This window comes from Nuphar pumila, chromosome 10 (genome assembly GCF_984573655.1).
Source record: "Nuphar pumila chromosome 10, dmNupPumi1.hap1.1, whole genome shotgun sequence".
In the NCBI taxonomy this organism is placed as follows: domain Eukaryota; kingdom Viridiplantae; phylum Streptophyta; class Magnoliopsida; order Nymphaeales; family Nymphaeaceae; genus Nuphar; species Nuphar pumila.
The window spans coordinates 105,468,136-105,486,915 of NC_143258.1; the positions used below are offsets into that span (position 1 = coordinate 105,468,136).

Genomic DNA, 18,780 nt, shown 5'->3' on the forward strand with positions numbered 1-18,780 from the left:
AATTCCACATATAATACAATAAGAGACAGGTCCAGTTTGCTTCTAATTCTAGGGCAATAACCAAATCAGTCTTGATTGGATCTAGAAAGTCCTCACGTGGACTTGGACTTGGGTCAGTAGACCCGAGGATTAAGCCGATGGGACTGTTTGAACGTGGGAATATAGTATATAACCAAAACCGTACATATGAAGTAAATTGGGTCTAATTCTGACCATCCGGATTCATCACTTGCACTTAGATATGGACTTGGGAACCACAACATATCATGGTCCAGATCCAACTCGACCCGACCCGATCCTTTGACAGTACTCCACTCTCGAGTGGTCTGACCCGGTCCAGGACCCGAACCGTTTTTGTTCACAACCAGGACGAGCCACCTCCCGTAGAGATGAGAGACCGGGAACACCCCAGAACCCTAACCCTAACCCCAAAACCGCAAACCGTCATCGCCGACGGTGGCGTCACCGCCGCTCGGAGTCCCACCGCTAAAACCCTAAGCTACTCCTTGAAACCCTAACCCTAGAACCGAGGGGGAAGGGGGGAGAGAAATGGAAGGCAACTCCGGCGCGCACTCGGCGTCCCCCTCCCACTCCGCCTCCGCCTCCGTCTCCAGCTCCGCCCACAAGCGCAAGCTCAACGAGGACCTCCCTTCCTCCTCCCTCCCGCCCCACCATCACCACCTCCCCCACCCCCACCCCCACCATCACCCCCACCACCTCTACCCCTCCTCCCTCTCCGACACCCGCGACGGAGCCCTTACCTCCAACGACGACCTTGACAGCATCTCCGCCCGTGCCGACTCCGACCCCGACGAATCCGACTCCGAGAACGAGGAGGAGGCGGAGGCCGAGGAGGAGGAGGACGACGACGACGACGATGAGGAGGAGGACGAGGATGAGGACTCCATGCGGAATTTCACGGCCGCCCGGCTCGAGAATTCCTCCGCGAGGAACGTGAAGCCTAAGATCGAGAACGCGCCGGCAAAGCCCGAATCCGAGAACGCCAAGGAAGAGTGCGCTGCGCCAGCCGTGGCTCCGGCCGCCCAGGCAACAGCCACGCCGGCTGTGGGGTTTAGCGCGGGGATCGTCGTGAAGGATGATCCCGGCAAGGGGATCTTCACGGAGAACATACAGACCAGCGGGGCGTATAGTGCCAGAGAAGAGAGCTTAAAGAGAGAGGTAATTTTTGGAATTGTGATTGTATTTTAATTTTTCATAATTTTCAGGCGTTATTAGAAATAATTAAAAAGACTTGTTTTTTGTTTTTTATTTTGCTAAAGTTTTAGCTATTTATATCCCGAGTTAAACATTCCCCCCCCCCCCCCCCCCCCTTATGACACAAATTTGCCTGCAGTTTCAAAATACTCATTTAATTTGCCCCACTTACATGATATATATATATATATATATATATATATATATATATATATATATATATATATATATATATATATATATATATATATATACAGAGAGAGAGAGAGAGAGAGTTGGAAAATCATAGGCGCAAGTTGTAAGTTGAGAGAGAGAGAGAGAGTTGGAAAATCATAGGCGCAAGTTGTAAGTTGCAACCACTCAATATGACATAGTAGATGTGTTAAACATGGTTTGTTTGCAACGATTGCACCTTGGATCATATTTTTTTGGCATAAAAATAGCACTTTTCTGCTTCAAATTTTGGTCTGTTGTGGGCTGTTAATTTTCAAAGACCTTGAAAACCTGCTTACATGTTGCAAACACATGATTCAAAACCTTGTTTTCTATTAAACAAACTGTAGTTCACACCTGTAAGAGTAGAACCGTAAAAAAAACATTTTCTACTAGATTGTATGTACAAATGATTGTACCAAATATTTGTTGCACACACACACATGTTTTGTAGGGACCCATTTTTGTTAGGTCATCTTTAGGATGCTCCAGAAAACATAGTTGCATGTGTTTTTTGCGTGATCTAATCTATTGTGGTTTTGAACTAGGACATCATATGGTGTACACACACGTTTTTGTGGATCTTGCCACCAAATGTTGGATGTACGATGTCCAATAGAGCTTCTCTCACTGCTTTACATCAAACTCTTTCTGTTATTCTTTTCTTCTTTCATGAAGGATTATTCAAGAAGAGCTCTCTTGAATATTTGTCTTAGTGGTCATATTTATTAAGCTCTTAATTGGGTTCGTTTCTCATTTTAGCTTGCTTGAGTCAATGTTTCATTCATTTATTCATTTTTTTTGGCTACATAAAGTAAAATTTGTTGGATCTGGTTGAAATAAAATTGAGCGGGTTCTGTTTCTTAGGAAGAAGCTGGAACACTCAAGTTTGCATGCTATTCCAATGATGGGATCGATGAGCATATGATTTGGTATTCTTCTCCTTCTTGGACCTATGCTCATCTTTTTCTTCTTTCAGCAATGCACAATCCTCGGAAGAGATGCATAGGAAGGTGCCTAGTGCATGTTATAAATAGTGGACTATATGGTGAAATTATATTTTATAGAAGCATCTTAAGTTGGCTAACTATCAGCCACTTCACTGCCAAAAGGAGAACAGCAGGTTTGTAAATTGGTGTCCCTCATATGCTAAATAACTAATAGGGTCACACTTCTATGCTGTGCCCCGTGCTTTGTATTCATTATTTGTGAAGCCATAGGTCTTAAAACATGCTTTTTGTTTAGCGAGCACTTGAAATAACAAACCTATCTTTGTCTCCAACGAATCTTTCACATTCATTTATTGTGTGTAGTAGAGAATAAGGTACCATCACAAACTGGTAGATTTACAGCTAAAATTTCACCAATTCCACTTTTCCTTTTACTGCAGCAATGGTAAAATTCATTCAGGCATATTTGAATGAAACTATATATTTTCAAAACTGGCACCACTTTTGATGTCATTTTGGTTATTTTAGTCAGTTGAACTAAGATACCATAGACAGACATGTTTCAACTTTACAAAGAGATAGGTTTAAATTGCCACAACAACTTACAAAAAATAAGAAAATTAAAACCACTTCTCATTTCATAATTCATTAATTGCTGATTTGTATAAAAGCTCAACATTGCTCATCGCTCGAGAAAGACCTTATATGTACCTTGTCTGTATGAACTTTATAAGATACCATGAAGAAGCATCTCTGGTTGTCTGCACGTGTCAGACAGAATAAGATAAAAGTGTCATGACATGCCCACACCATGTCTTATTGTGTTTATTGACGATTGTTATTGACATGTGGTTGACACTGGTAGAGTTTATTTGTTGGACTGCCTTGGCAAAGTGGGATCTATCTTGATAGTTTCCCATTTTATACATTTTGTCTGGCATTCCCATTTTATTTTTAGAAATGTTTTAACAATCAGATGGATTGGATTTGTCTCTTACTTTGATTCAGCTTCTGGTTTTTGTTTTCAACAGGTTGATTGGATTGAAGAACATCTTTGCTAGGCAATTGCCTAATATGCCCAGGGAATACATAGTCCGACTCGTGATGGATAGGTAGTAAATTATGCTTTCATTCAGCAATTTTAGAACATTTGTCTGTCGAAGCTAAATGAATAGAACATTTGTCTGTCGAAGCTAAATGAACTGATAATTGTTTTCTGATTTATATATCTGGTTGTTTTGACCATCATGCATGCATATCTCTTTTGAGCTTTATATATGATATTCAAGCCTATGATTGTGACTGAATGACATGCACTTTTCAGAGTAGCTCATGCTTATTAGATGAAATTCATTCTTATGATTGGATGCCACCTCTACTTTCTGATTAGATGTAAACAGGCTAAATTGTTCACAAAATCTTTTCCTATTTAAAGGTTGTTGAATTTTGAGATGGTGCTCTTGGAAGATTCTGCGCACATGCAAATAGAATCTTAACTCTTAAGAAACCCAAGCAATCTAGAATTATTTGCAGCCAGCATATCTCTTATGATGTGTTCAGAGATATGTTCAAGGACTCATGTTTATATGTGACATTTGTTCTTCATCGTAATTTAGGACCATAAGGTCCATAACACAGTAGCTCTGGAGTCTGGGTGGTGGGATTCTTGTCTTCTGGAGTTTTATGCCATGGGATAGAAAGATGATTCAGGTCCTTAAGGCTTAAACATGAGCATGACTTTAGTTTGTTTAGACTCAAGTTCAAGACGGATTAATGCTAGTATTGTTGTGAAGGTGTGAGCCACAGTGTTACCAGAATTGTCACATGTTGGAATTTTCAGCACAGTAGACTCGCTATCTGCTTGCTTTTTAATTTTATTTGTTTATTTTTGGAGTCACATTGTTCATTTAGTTGCACATGGTCATGTTTTCGTTTTCCCCTTTTTCATAGTTTCTTTCAGGAGTTATTCCATAGTGCCCTTGAAAGTGTCATGTGACTTGATTCCAGCATGCTCCATGCAGTAAGTTTTGGTTGGAAAAAGGACAAGAAAAGCCTGGATTTTTTAATTACTTGATTTCTGTCCACAAAGAATCATTATTCTCGTCTGTAATAGCGGACTTATGTGATGCTGTGTTTTACTTTGGAATTTCATTCTTCAGTAATCTGCTATTTCTTAATGCTTACTGCATGGCACTCTACTAGAACAAACATACTATATGCACAGATAATGGACTGCCATGAGTAAATAATTCTGAGTGCCCCTAACATTAGAATAGCATGATACTAGAGTTCATTTGTATTAAGAAAATGCCATGTTTTTCAGAACCAAATAAGTGCTCTTTTTTCCCTGCTATGTTTTCATAACCTATCATCCAACAAAAGTCAAGTTACTGATAAATGTATTCTATGCCATTTTACATTTCTGACATGCTTGATGACTTTTTGCCTTGAATAATCTAAGCACTATGAGTAACAGCAGTAGATTGTCTAATAATTAAGATAAGTTTGTATTATTTCCTCCATTTTTTTGGTATCTAGAGGTTGTTTGATGCTTGTGTTCAATGTACTGTTGCAGAAGTCACAAGTCTGTGATGATCATCAAGAACAATCTGGTCGTAGGGGGCATAACATATCGTCCATATCCTAGGTAAGGGAAGCTAAATCTACGTTTTGTCCTCTCAAATGAAATTGTTTTGAGTGAAGTGACATATTGCATTAGTTGATAGTAGAAGATTGTTATGTTCCATGTCCCTTGTGATGTGCAAAAACTCTCGAGTTCAGTTTGCCCTTCACAATGCAGGGCATTATGAGCATGATCTAGGGTTCAACTAAGACCTCTATTGAGTAAAAAAACTTTTGCATGGATATGCATGCACATGTATATACATATGCATTCCAAAACCAATCTTTTCTTCTTTCTTATACCCTGATCATATCATGAAAACCAGCTCTTTGTGCAAGCAGCCTGCCAAATCGATCTTCATCTGCATCCAACATGGAGAATAAAATTTGCCATTATATGGTCTAGTCTGGATTGTAGTTAGATAAGTTCTTGTCATGCAGGAATACACTTCTTACTGACTTTAAACTACTTGTGACTTCATTGTGTTTTTTTATTTGTCTTTTGTTTCTTTGGCTCCTTGTCATCCAACCTTCTTGAACTTATTCTGTTTTTCACTTTTGAAGAGAATTAAGTAGTTACCAAACAAAATTTACTCAGAAAATTTTAACTCATTTGATACTCAAACTTTTGATCAAATGTGTATTTTTTTATATTCTGTATCTTGTAACAATGCCCTGTCCTTGAAATATGTCAGCCAGAAATTTGGAGAGATAGCTTTTCTTGCTATTACAGCTGATGAGCAAGTCAAAGGCTATGGTACAAGACTGATGAACCACCTGAAACAACATGCTCGTGATGTCGATCATCTCACCCATTTTTTAACCTATGCCGACAATAATGCTGTTGGTTATTTTATAAAACAGGTACTTTCTTTTGAGGGACCATTTTATAAAGCAGGTACTGAGGTACACATGATGAGCACCTCATTTTTGTCCAAAATTTTCTTATTTATTGATATGTTCCTGTCTTTTACTTTCAGTATGATATATGATCAGCTGTATTCTTCGTTTTCTCAATTTCACTCCATATTGACTGAACTTCCCTGTGGAACTAGGGGTGGGAAAACCTGACACGACCTGCCAACCCGCCTCTTAGGCGGGTTCGGGTTGGGGGTATGCCAACCCGGCTGACCCGTTTAATAAACGGGTTAGTCGGGCGGGTCAATCCGCCAACCCGTCTGCCAACCCGACCCGTCAACCCGACCCGCAAACCTGAGAACCCGTTTACCCGACCCAACCCATTTATTAAATGGGTTGGCGGGTCGTGTCGGGTTACCCGTTTATTAAACGGGCTGGGTTCGTGTTTGCCACAGCCGACCCGTTTAATAAACGGGTCGGTTTGGGTTGAGGTATGCTGACCCGCCAACCTGTCGGGTCGACCCGCCAACCCGACACGATTGCCACCCCTATGTGGAACTGCTTCATATGGCATCCATATATTCAATGACCACTCTTATTCTTTCGTGTCCATGATTGCATTATATTGTTAGAAATGTAAAGATCGGCATAAATGAGAAAGTTTGATGCTTCTATTGGCATCCTGAGAAGGGGAGGGTGTAGAGTGAGAACCTAATGCAAAATTTGTCTGAAAGTGTTCAAACAATTGCCTGTACTTTGCAATCATGGAAGAGAATGAGACCACTCATAAAAATGTTTTCGCAAAACAAGGTTTTAGTGGTCTTGAGAACTGCTTCGCCACCATTTATTTTTTAATGAAATGCCTAATGAGATGTCCATTTGTATTTCAAGAACTTTAAACTATCTTTATGATGCAAAAACTTGTGCCACCCCACCATTTGAAGCTTCTGTGGGAAAAAAGGAAAAAAGAGAAAAAAATACTCAAATACATGTGCAGACAGAAAAGAGGTAAAAGGTAAAATTAGAAACAAATGATGGTAAAACCAGTAAGTATAGCTATTATATAGGTATGATAAAAAGAAAGAAACATCAGTCGTAACCGGGTCAAACAAGGGATATGAGATAGACTAGACCTTGCAATGTGATGGATACCAGAGCAGCTTGGGATTTGCATCATCTAAGGCTGCTAAAATGGTCAGTGAAAACCTAGGCAAGGGTCTATGGTGTCTGATAAATGATGGGTGAGGTCTCAAGTGGTCTTCTTGGAAGTTCACTCACTGTCTTGATTATCAAAATGCACTGACCTAAGAGTAGTATTGAGACGTGAACATTCATGCTATAAAGCCCAAAGTTGACATTATTAACATGAACTGTACAGCAGCCTGGAGCCCTGGACACACGTAGATGACATTAATAATGAAGTATTCGCCCAGTCAATCAGTGGGTACTGAAACCATGATAGAGGAATCAGAGCGTATGCAAGAGAGGCACATGTACTTTTGTCAAGAACACATACAGATAGCTTGAAAGCTACTACAAAAATTATATAATTGTTAACAGGAAAGGAGAATTTTAGGCTTGAATATGGGCTTGACAAATAGAAGTCCGCCGCGCCATGTGTGATGGTCTTAAATTGGGATCATATTTTCTTCAAGGTATTTTCTAGATCTATTGATTAAGGTATTCAAAATCAGTTTATGGTTCATCTACTTGGTTCAGAAATGAGTTTTCCTCTGTCTTCACCCTTTGCCCAATGCATATTTAACTTTCTAGTCATTGATCTTTTCCATCAGCGTCTCAGTGATCTTTGCATTTTGTGTTTGCAGGGATTTTCGAAGGAAATTGAATTCGAAAAGGATAAATGGCAAGGGTAATTTTCTAAATTTTTCTAAAATGCTAGTAGATTAGGCCTTCTTCATTCACTCAGCTTGGCAGCCTGAAGCATGATCTGAAAATGTCAGAATCTCAATGTAGCTATGAGCAAGGTGAAAGAAATTTCATGTGTTCATACTTTTAGGTATAATTACAAGGATCAATTCCACCCCCTAAAAAAAATTTTTCAAGGATCAATTATAACATTGTCCTGCCTACCAAATTATCAGAATTTCTAAATTTACAAATATTAGGCTTAATCAATTATGACATTGTCATATCTACTGAATTATCCCTAGAGAATTTCTAATTGATAAATACTTCACAAATATCTGTCTTTTAAAATCTTTAGAGACTTTGCAAGGTATTAACAAACAAAAACTTCCAATATTATACCTTTTTTCATTTTTGTCACATTTTCTTTGCAGAAATGTCTTCTTTCCATTTTTAGATTCAAAGTGATAAGAAATATTGTTATTTTTTATTTTCTTCTTAGTCTATTAGAAAACATCTGCATGATTTTTAACATCTGGAAAACTTTGCAAGGTTGATGATAAAACGAAAAATTCAATTGACATTGATGCCTTCTCACCAACGGGTGCTCCGCTTGTCTGGCAGGAGCAGTTAGTGCACGTCACCTTGTGTTGGGATGTTGCAAGTTCAAATCCCAATGGTATATGGTTGTATAACTAGTAGGGGTCTGTCTAACCCCAGATTTCTCTGTCGAAAAAAAATGACATTGATTCCTTCTCATATCTTTGTATGTTTCTCGTTCTAGGAAAACATATTTCCTTTCTCAAATGTTTCATTTGCTTTTGATCTTCCAAAAGGTATCTACTTTTATTTTCACATTCCCCAAGTTCTTCCCATGAAAAACTTTTCTAGAAGATGAAAGAATAAGAAATGCTCCAGAATATTTTGAGAATTGTTTTGCTTTTGTGAACATTTCATGTATATAATGTGTCTGTGTGCATGCATGCACGTGCTTTGCTAATGCCTAATGTTCATGCAACTACTTTAAATTAGTCTTTTTATGCCACTTAGGCTACAATCTTGATCAGAGAATCCACCTCGATCTCATTCTGTATTCTATTCCATTATAATGGTGGGAACTAGGGATGTTAATGTATCAGATTTTATCCGATATTTTATTGATCTCGGCTCTGTTTAGTCAGATTTGAGAAACCAAAACCATATCCAATTATAATCAGATGCGGATATGGTTTTGATTTTTTGCTGCCAAAATCGATGGATATCCAGATTTGACCGATATTAGAATCAGATTACATGTAAAAAATGGATTTGATATGAGCTTTTCACCATCCGAGTCTGAATCCAAATCCATTTAGCCAATATCTGATTAGTTGGATATGGTATTGGCCATGTCCAACCTGAATCCAAACAGTTCACACCCCTAGGGGGAACTGGCTGAAATTTGGACATTTTCAATATTTAAGGGACACTTTAATGGCAATCATGTCTCTTTGGCACCTGAGCTCAAGAAATTTTCACTCATTTTCCAATCACTTTAGACAGAACTTTGACAGATATACACACACACATGCGTGCATGATTGTAGAGCAATAGGTACATATGAACCATGGTTCGTGCAAGCCATCCCACTAACTGATGTATGCTGTTTGATCGAGCAGATTGGATGGCACACCTATAGGCCATGCAAAGAGGGTCTTTTAGCAATGCATGGAAATGCTGCTAAAGATCCTAGGCTTTTAGCCGCATTTTGAAACTGACATTAAATGCCTTTAGCAGCTGTTTCAAAAGGCCGCTAGAAGTTGTTTGCACTTTTTCTTTTTTTAAGAATCCTGCAGCCAGCATTGGTCCACATAGATTTTGCTGCAAACCTGGTTCATACCTGCCAGCTTTTGTGTGTGTGTGTGTATATATATATATATATATTTATATATTACAGAGAGAGAGAGAGAGAGAGAGAGAGAGAGAGAGAGAGAGAGCAAACTGGGTAACGATGTTCTCTTGACAATAACGCAATTCCACCTTTAGGTTGTGTTTTTTAACAAAAAAGTAGATATTTACTTAATTGCAGAGCTTGATTTTGATGATCAGATCAAAATATAATATTTTCAGGTATATCAAAGATTATGATGGGGGCATTCTTATGGAGTGCAAAATAGACCCAAAGCTTCCATATACTGATTTATCTGCGATGATTCGGCGCCAGAGACAGGTGATGCTCAATGTTGAAGTTTAATCTATCTGATGCTGTTTGTCTTATGATATAGTGAATGTATGGGAGCATATGTACGTTGTGCTTTTGAAATCTTATTCAAATCGTGGACAATATAATCATCATATTGTGGTTCCTGTTGATAAGAAAATGGCCTTGGCTGGAATATAGAGATGGGAAACCAATTTTATAATTTCCCCTTTTGTTAGCTTAAGTCGAATTGATAAAACACTTTTATCTGACCCAATCAAAACCAGTTGAGTTCTAAAACTGTTCAACTTTTTCAATAGCCTTAATTTAGTACAAGCTCTTAGCACACGTGTATTGCACATCATTAGTATGAAATAGACAAGAATGGGTGCATCAAGTGGAGGGTTGAGTAGGAAACAATTCTAGATTTCTTCTTTAGAGCTTCTGTGGCTAGGAGCCCTACCTTTCCAGATGCTTGGCATGGATGACTTCTAATATGGGCTATGTTTAGCACTTAAATGATCCAAGCTGCAATGTTTTCTTCACGTACAAAAGAAAACAAGCTGGGCAAGGTTGATTTTCATACAAAATACTATTTGCATATTGACTTAATCAATAGTTAGAATAACATGCATGCATGATAATACATCGAATTGCATAAGAGTCAAGATGATAAATAGCAATCAGTCTATGTCACATGGGTGCAGGTGCGGGTGTGGGGATTCGGCACTTCCAAAAAACCCGGGTGCGGGGGTGCGAATCATGTATAGTGTATATGTATGAATGTATGGTAGCTGGTCCATGTGTAATGCCCGTAAAAAAAACGTGTCAGACTCGTGCCAGACACGTGTCGGGGTTTGGTCCGCTGTGTCGAGCCCGGATCCGGGTCCGAACCAGACCCGAGCCTAACCCGGACCCGGGTTCTCGAAGCCTCGAGAACCTGCGCCTTTTAAAAGACGCAGGTGTCTCGGGCGGGGGGCAAAAACCCTCGCCCCTTCTCTCTCCTCGCCCGTTCTCCTCTCGCTCCTCTCTGCGGCCACCGAGCGTCGGCGACTCGCCGCCGGCCACCTGTTCGCCTCCTCTCTCAGTCTGGCAGACACCCCGACGACGCAAGCACCCCCCCTCTTCGTCCCCTGTGTCGCAGGACGTCGACGATCGAAGCCGACGGCAGCCTCCAAGCTCCGGTGATCCCCCACCTTCGCCGCCTGTGTCCCTCGTCGTTGCCGACCTCTTCGCCTCCCCCTCTCTGAGTTCGGCAGACCTCCCAGCGGCCACCTGCAACATCAACGGCGACCTCCTGACTGGCGATCGGCTGCGCCAGAACCCCGACGCCAAGAAAGTCGGCGCCCCTTCCACTGAGCCTCTCTCCCTGTTACATCGGCGGTCTCGTTTCTTCCGGTCACCTGACGTTTACAGCTGCCGGCGACAGCACCGTCGCTGTCCCCTCTCTGCTATGGTTCCCAATGATCGCCGCAGACAGCGAGCAACCCCGACGGCCCCGTTGCTGCGGCCTTTCGAGGTGAAAAAACCTCCCCTCCTTTTCTTCTCCTTTGTGAGGAGTTGGTTGACAAGGGGCTGAGCAACCCAATTTTTTTTTAAAAAAAAATTCCGCAGCCCATTTCATAGGGAATTTTTTTAAAAAAAAAAATCCAAAAAAATGACCTTGGGTGCGGTCAACGCACCCAGGGTCGGGTTGACCGCACCCGGTGCCGCACCCGCGTCGAGTCGCGTCGATGCGGGTGCGGCACCCTGCTAGCCGAATCCCTGTGACATAGCAAGCAGTTCTCAATTTTATTTCAGAGCAGAAAAGGGAAAAGGAATGTAGCACAAAGTCCAAAATGGAAATGTTGGAACTGATGATTCATTTCATTACTTCTTTCCTTATGCAGCCTGAGCCAGGATTTTTCACTTGGGATTTAACAAAGCCTCTAGGTCGTGCCAGACTGTACCCAAGCTCAATTCGAAATTTAGTGTTCTTGCTTATGTGTTTGTGTATAACTATATGCATATATGGATGTACACATGTATATGCAAATGGAATCTATGTGGTTTTATTAATAGTGCCGTACTATCAAGTAGGCTCCATTAATTTTTCAATAGTACTGTAGATCCAGTCCTGCAGGTGTGATCTGTATACTTCAGAATAAAACATGTGTAGGATTAGAATGCTTTTTTTCTGTTTAGAAGAAGTCGAAAGATCAAAGGCTCATATAAAAGCTTTAAATAAAAAAATAACTTTTTGACTGAAGTGATTTGGTACAAGGAATGATTTTTCGTAAACAAACAATATTGAACGCAAAGTGGGACAAAAAAAAGTTTTACCATGGCATATTTTAGATAACTGAAACTTCTGTATGATACTCTTCCTTTTGTTTCTTAAAATAGTTTTTATTCTACAATAGAAAAGCAATAAGATTGTGTGTGCGTGCGTGCGTTTGTGTGTGTGTGTGTGTGTGTGAGAGAGAGAGAGAGAGAGAGAGAGAGAGAGAGAGAGAGACTCTGTTATAGTTGTATTCCTAAAGCACAAAATACAGCATATAACAAAAACTTAAACCTTGTGATTCTGGAATTTCTTGTAAAGCAAATGAAATTTACACTAGATTTCCCTTTGACTCTACTAAGTGGTATATACCTACATCTACAATACAATCACATGTGCACACAAGCGCACACACACACAGAGGACACAGAGGGCTTGCGATTAACTACATCTTACATTTGAAATTTTGTGTGCAAAGAATTTGTTAAGGTACTATAACAATATTCTGAACGCACTGAATGCAGGGGAAGGACGAAAATTAGGCAATTTTCATACTCATTGAATGAAAAAAAATTAAAAACCTAAGATATCAGGGCAATTTAGGGAGGGAGAGGTTACAGAACTCCGTAAGTGGGAAAAATGTGACATACTGTTATGATCTCTTGTGACTTCAGGGCATGTTCTTTTCAGTCTTCATCCTTTGTATTATTGAGGTTCCAGTTGTACAAATGTTTGAAATTTAGTCTTTGTATTTAAAAGACTTGCACAAGCTGAATGAGATTTTGTACACTAATATTCATGATATTCGTTGATCTGAAGTACTGAAGGAGTGAAAGATTATGATGGATCAACCTCTATGGGCATCCTTGATTCTGTAGAATATGGTGATTTTTTCATCTAACGCTCTTGCATTTCTATGGCAGGCAATTGATGAGAAAATACGGGAACTCTCCAATTGTCACATAGTATATCCTGGGATTGACTTTCAGAAGGTCTGTACATGATTATGTAATTTGATATGAATTTTTTCATGTATTTAAGTTTTGCACTACTAGATTCTCTATTTGATTTCATTGAAATAGAGATCTTTGATGGGAGCTTGTTTTCTTCCTCATTAAAATGAAATTTCCTTTATACCTATAATTTGATTTTGAAACCACACACCAAAAGAATGCATATGTATGTGTCTATGCATTGCGGCTTGTGGATTCTTTGTTTACGTACGATGCAATCGAGATCTTTTGGTGATGAATTGCATCTTTCATGAGCTGATTTTTCTACATGACAATGATTCCAGAAAGAAGCTGGGATACCCAAGAAGGTGCCTAAGGTTGAAGACATTCCTGGCTTGAGTGAGTAAATCACATATTTCTCTCATGGATCAAGATGCTTGAGCAGTTATTCTTTAGTTTCCATAGAGAATGTGGAAACATTCTTTTTTCTATTGTGAAGTTGTTATTTGGCATGTTTGGAAACGTTCTTGTTTTTCATATGTTTAGAACATCATTTGTCATCCTTCTTTAATCTACTCAAAATGTTGTGAATAACTTGCTCTGGATTTATATTCCATCAATAATTCAACATTTCTCGCATATAAGTTTCATGTGTAGATTTTGTATCCTTTGTGCAGATGTCCAGTAGTTATGTGAATCAAAGTGAAGCCTCCATTTTTTCATTCTATGTTGTGGAAATTATGTTGTTCTAGCAGGCAGTTCTGCATGTTAAGTTGCAGATTTCTGTTTGTGTGCCTAATTGTGAGAGAACTGGATGAAACAGTTTGATGTTTTTCAAATTTCTGTTTTTATCAGTGAATGATGACCCTAGTGCTGCAGTGTCTATTTGGCCATTTTCTGAGGACTGAGATTATGTTAGCAAGTAATCTGATAATTTTCTATATAAAATATTAAAAATAATTACTTCTAGAATGCATAGGATTTCCATATATCCTTTGCACAGTGTAAGACAATAAAGTTTGACCTCTTTTAAATTTGAATTATTTCTTTTTCTTTTCATTAGGATTTTTATAAATCAAAGCTTAAAAGATTTTCTTTAGAAAAAGAAGCTTCTACGTGCTGATTTATCTACTGGATAATTTCTTGAGAAATCGAAAAACTGAGGTGTCAATTCTTTATGTGTTTTTTTCTCTTCCTTGGCTTACCACTTATGAGCATCTAACCTTGGCCGATTCTTAATGTTAAGTTGGGTCTTAGAATTTGTTTGATTGCATTGAATCTGAGATTCGATAATTGAATTTGGCATGATGCCGATGCCAAATTCATGATTTACTCATTCTGTGGATTCGAGATCCTCAGATCTCAGAATGGAGGATGGCCAGCCATTCATATATGGCTAAAGGGAAAGGGGGGATGAAAGGAAGGATGATGTGGGCCCAGGCCCCAGAGATACGTGAACCTCTCTCTGTGTGTGTGTGTGTGTGTGTGTGTGTGTGTGTGTGTGTGTGTGTTTACCGCTATGGAAGAATTGTCGAGGACTATCAAACACTGGCCTCACTGAGATCCTAGGATCTAAGACCACTTCAGATTTGATATCTGAGGCAAACACACCCTTAGAGTGTTCCATTTGTGCTTTTAGTATATGTTCATTCTCACTAGACTAATTGCCTTGAGTCCTATATTATCAATGGTCAAATGCCGAAGTGTACACCTTCAGTAATTATTCTTTTTTTTTTAATTGTTAGTGAAAATATCTGTGTTTTATATTCAATATAGATTTTTCAAACTATAATGTATTATTATTTCATTCTATACAAATTTGCTTTTGTCAATAAACAGAGTTTTACTATGATTGTGTAACTGTTCGGACAATTTGATCTACAGAGGAGGCAGGATGGACTCCAGACCAATGGGGACATTCACGGTTTAGAGTAACAAATGCGCCTATAGATAGTGTTGCATATAGGCAGTCATTGAATGCTTTCATGCGAACACTGTTAAAGGCAAGTCTAAATTCCACTGCTTTTCATTAATTGTATGTATATCTATCATATGAATGCACACTTATTCAGATTGAAATGGGCGTGGTCTGGTGCAGAATCAGGTTTTCTCTTTTTTTTTTTAATGAGTCTGCTTGAGCTTGTTTCCACAGGTCTAGAGTTCAAATCCTATTACTTCCAGCATTTGGGACAGTGTATCTTTTTTCATAAATAGCCAGCTCGAACTCGAGTCATTTAGCTCGAGCTCCATCCTACTTGCCACAAAAGCGAACCAAGCATGAACACCATATGTTCAGCTTGTACATCTCGTCTACAAACCATAACTGTGTGGCTTTTAGAACTCAATGTGGGGTGGTGTCAGGACAGAAAAAATTCTTGGCAAAGAGATTCTTTTTTAGGGAACTTTTACATGCATTTATCATTACCATTGTTGTGAAAAGCATTGAGGCGTAGTGTAGCACTCCATCAAAAATTGAAGCAAGGCGTAAGCCTCAATTTATAAAAAACCTTAAAAAATTTCTTTAAAAATTATCTAAAAATAGAAATAAAAAATGCTTTAATGATAATGCAACAACTAATAAGAAATAAAAAATCTCAAATAAATACCAACAAATATGAGATTAACATGTAAAAGTAACATTAATGTGTATATTAATCTATGTAAGTATCTAAGAAACTAAAAGTAGGCCACAAGAAAACATTAAATGAAAAGTAAATGAAAAGTAGGCTATCTCAGATTTCATTAAAGAGTATCTGATATCTATCCAGATGCATATCAAATGAAATTGAGATTGTTACTTGAAGAGATGAAATAGAAACATTTAAGCAACTTCCACATGAAAACATATAGAACAAAGCAAACTTGAAATGTGATCGATATGAATAGCATGACAATTATTTGAACAGCAAAATTATCGCATCAATATAATTTTTAGAAAGATTAGCTGGTTACATGGTTCATCCCTTGAGTGGGAAAAAGAATTCAGAGGGACAAAGCAGTGTTAATTTTCAAAACAATGTTAACTTTTAAAAAGGTTAGCTGTCAAAACAATGTTAATTTTCAACTTGATGAACAATAATAAGGTCGGTCTTCTAACAAGGACACAACATGTGTTGCATGCGTATGCAGAGAGAGAGAGAGAGAGAGAGAGAGAGGCCCTAATCAGTCCGGCATCCCCCGTTTTTGTGTCAAATGGAGGCCCCCATTTGACCCAAATAAAATGAGGTGTGCACCTCTTTGACCTGATAAGAAGAGTGGCTAGTATGACCGTTTGCACTTTTTATGTGTGCCTCAAGGCCAAAGGGCCATCGCCTTGTGGCGAGCTGCTCCTTTTGTGCCTTGAGGCACAATTTTAACAATACTGATCATTACACAAATTGCACGTAACATTAGCTATAGCTGACTTAGCAATTTGTGTTATACCTAATGTAAGGCTTATATCTGCACAACCAACCTATTCATTCAGGAACATGCAAGTTATAATAAGATGCAATAAACAAGTGCTTTATTTACCCATTATTGGGACTATAGCCCAAGTAATATGTTTGATGGTTGGCTTGCACTCGTATGTGGGACTTCTGCAAAAGACCATAGGGAATGGGAAGAAACTGAGGAACATGCAAGTTATTCTAACTATCTCATGTCTTTCCAGATCAGAATCATGCTAGAGATTGCCGACAAATCATAAATAAATTTTACTTGTTTAACCTTTGGTGATCTTTGGTGGACATTTTACAGCATTAACTGGCCATCTTCCCACTGCACAGGCAATGAATGATCATCAGGATGCTTGGCCATTCCGAGATCCGGTTAACGCTCATGAGGTCCCTGATTATTATGATATTATCAAGGACCCCATAGGTGAGATGTGTTAAAATTATTACTTTTCTTCGTACCGACATTTTCTATTTAACAGATTGTATTTTCACTAGTTAATTTCGATGAAATATCGACTTGGAAAAAATAATAGAAACTGAAGTATCTTTCCTAATAATACATGCATGCTAAATGTATGTGTCAAGGTTTTTTGTATGTGTAATAATACTGTACCATGTAGCATATAATTATAGGTATCAACTTTATCTGCTCAAATTGGCCCATGCATGCATATGATGCAATTAGTGTGGTTTGTTTATTAGGAAAATACTTTGATTAGAGTTGTTTTAACATAAAATCCTGATTTTATTAATTTTTTTTTTCATTATGAACCATTGATTTTTAACTTTTAGAAAACCTGATTACAGATTCCAATACGCTTTCACTAAATAAATTTTTTATATCATATCTTTAGGTCTTGATCCACAAACATTTAGGAAATTGTGTTGCAGTCTATTAGTTAGTATTGTATTCCTCCCTTCTATTCTATGGGACCTGCTAAAATGGATTTTATTGATAGTGGTAGGGGTAATATTTGTGTGGAAATTCCTTCAAGTTGGTTGGTTTTTGTAAATTGTACAGGTTGACAATTTGTATATTTGTACAAACAGTAGCTGCAAAATAATCTGTAAGTCCTGATTTGTATCTATTAACTGTTATTCCTCTTGTTGCTTTCCCCCTCCTAGATTTGAAGACAATGTCAAAAAGGCTGGAGTCGGAGCAATACTATGTCACATTTGAGATGTTTGTTGCAGATATGAAGAGGATGTTCACGAATGCACGCACGTATAACTCTCCTGATACCATTTACTATAAGTTAGCTACCAAGTGAGTGTCCATCATTGGCATTTATGCGTAATGGATAAAATGCTTCGAGTTTACTCTGACTTGCATACATTGGTGCTTAGATTGGAGAATTTCTTCTCAAACAAAGTCCAAGCCGGACTCCAGGCTTGCAGCAAGGCACAACAATAATTTTAAATTGACGAGTATGAGCCGGAAAAACATAAGCAAGTTCATGCTTCCACATGATGCAATTTGTTACATCACGTCATTCTAGCATTTCCAAAATTATATGTTTGGAAGGACCAAAAATTGTGGAAATGAGATTGGGTATAGGGTGGAGCCTTTATGAAGGTATCAATCCTCTGCATTTCTTAATTGCCTGATCGATGACGAAACTCAGCATCGGCCATGAGTTATGTGAAGATTTAACTCTAAGAAGGTTTGTCCAAATCGGTTGCCATTAGTTTAAGGCAGTTGTCAGATTGCTTTTCTGACAGAAATAAAGATGATCACATTTATGTAATTATAAGATTCAAACAGTTGTACCGATGTGAGTCATATGATGATCTTATATGAGATCCCATTTTTAGAGAAAATGTAAATTGGCTGAAATGTTTTTTTTTCTTAAGACAGAAAACCGGCATTAAGTCAGGAGACCTGTCATGCTGGCTAAAATGCTGTTTAAAAGATGACATGTATCTTGGTGTTCACTAACTTGCAATAGATTGGACAACTCATAAAATATGTACTCGAAAGGCCTTCTCATGAAATAAGTTTGTTTTTTTCTCAGATAGCAAAGATATTTATTCCCAAGAAATAAGTATGGTTCCTTCAGACTTGTACAGTGAGTGATTTCACAAATTAACAAATTGTACTGGTGCTCCGTGGCAGAACCCGGGACCCCTGCCACATGCTGGGCATACACACACGTAGAGAGAGAGCTATTGATTCTGGAAACCAAAACTTTCAAGTGTACTCATTATTACTCGTATCACTAATAGC

General features: G+C 38.5%; 1 protein-coding gene across 1 annotated transcript; it reads left to right on the top strand.

Moving 5' to 3' along the window:
* Positions 1–386: 386 nt before the first annotated feature.
* Positions 387–18,374, top strand: HAG1 (histone acetyltransferase of the GNAT family 1). Its single transcript, XM_090019610.1, has 13 exons — positions 387–1,179; positions 2,296–2,360; positions 3,410–3,490; positions 4,954–5,025; positions 5,696–5,864; positions 7,685–7,728; positions 9,834–9,933; positions 13,087–13,155; positions 13,461–13,515; positions 15,001–15,119; positions 16,884–16,977; positions 17,679–17,820; positions 17,901–18,374. The coding sequence occupies exons 1-13, from the start codon at positions 550–552 to the stop codon at positions 17,965–17,967; spliced, it is 1,707 nt and encodes a 568-aa protein (XP_089875736.1). The 5' UTR covers positions 387–549; the 3' UTR covers positions 17,968–18,374.
* The last annotated feature ends 406 nt before the right edge of the window (positions 18,375–18,780 follow it).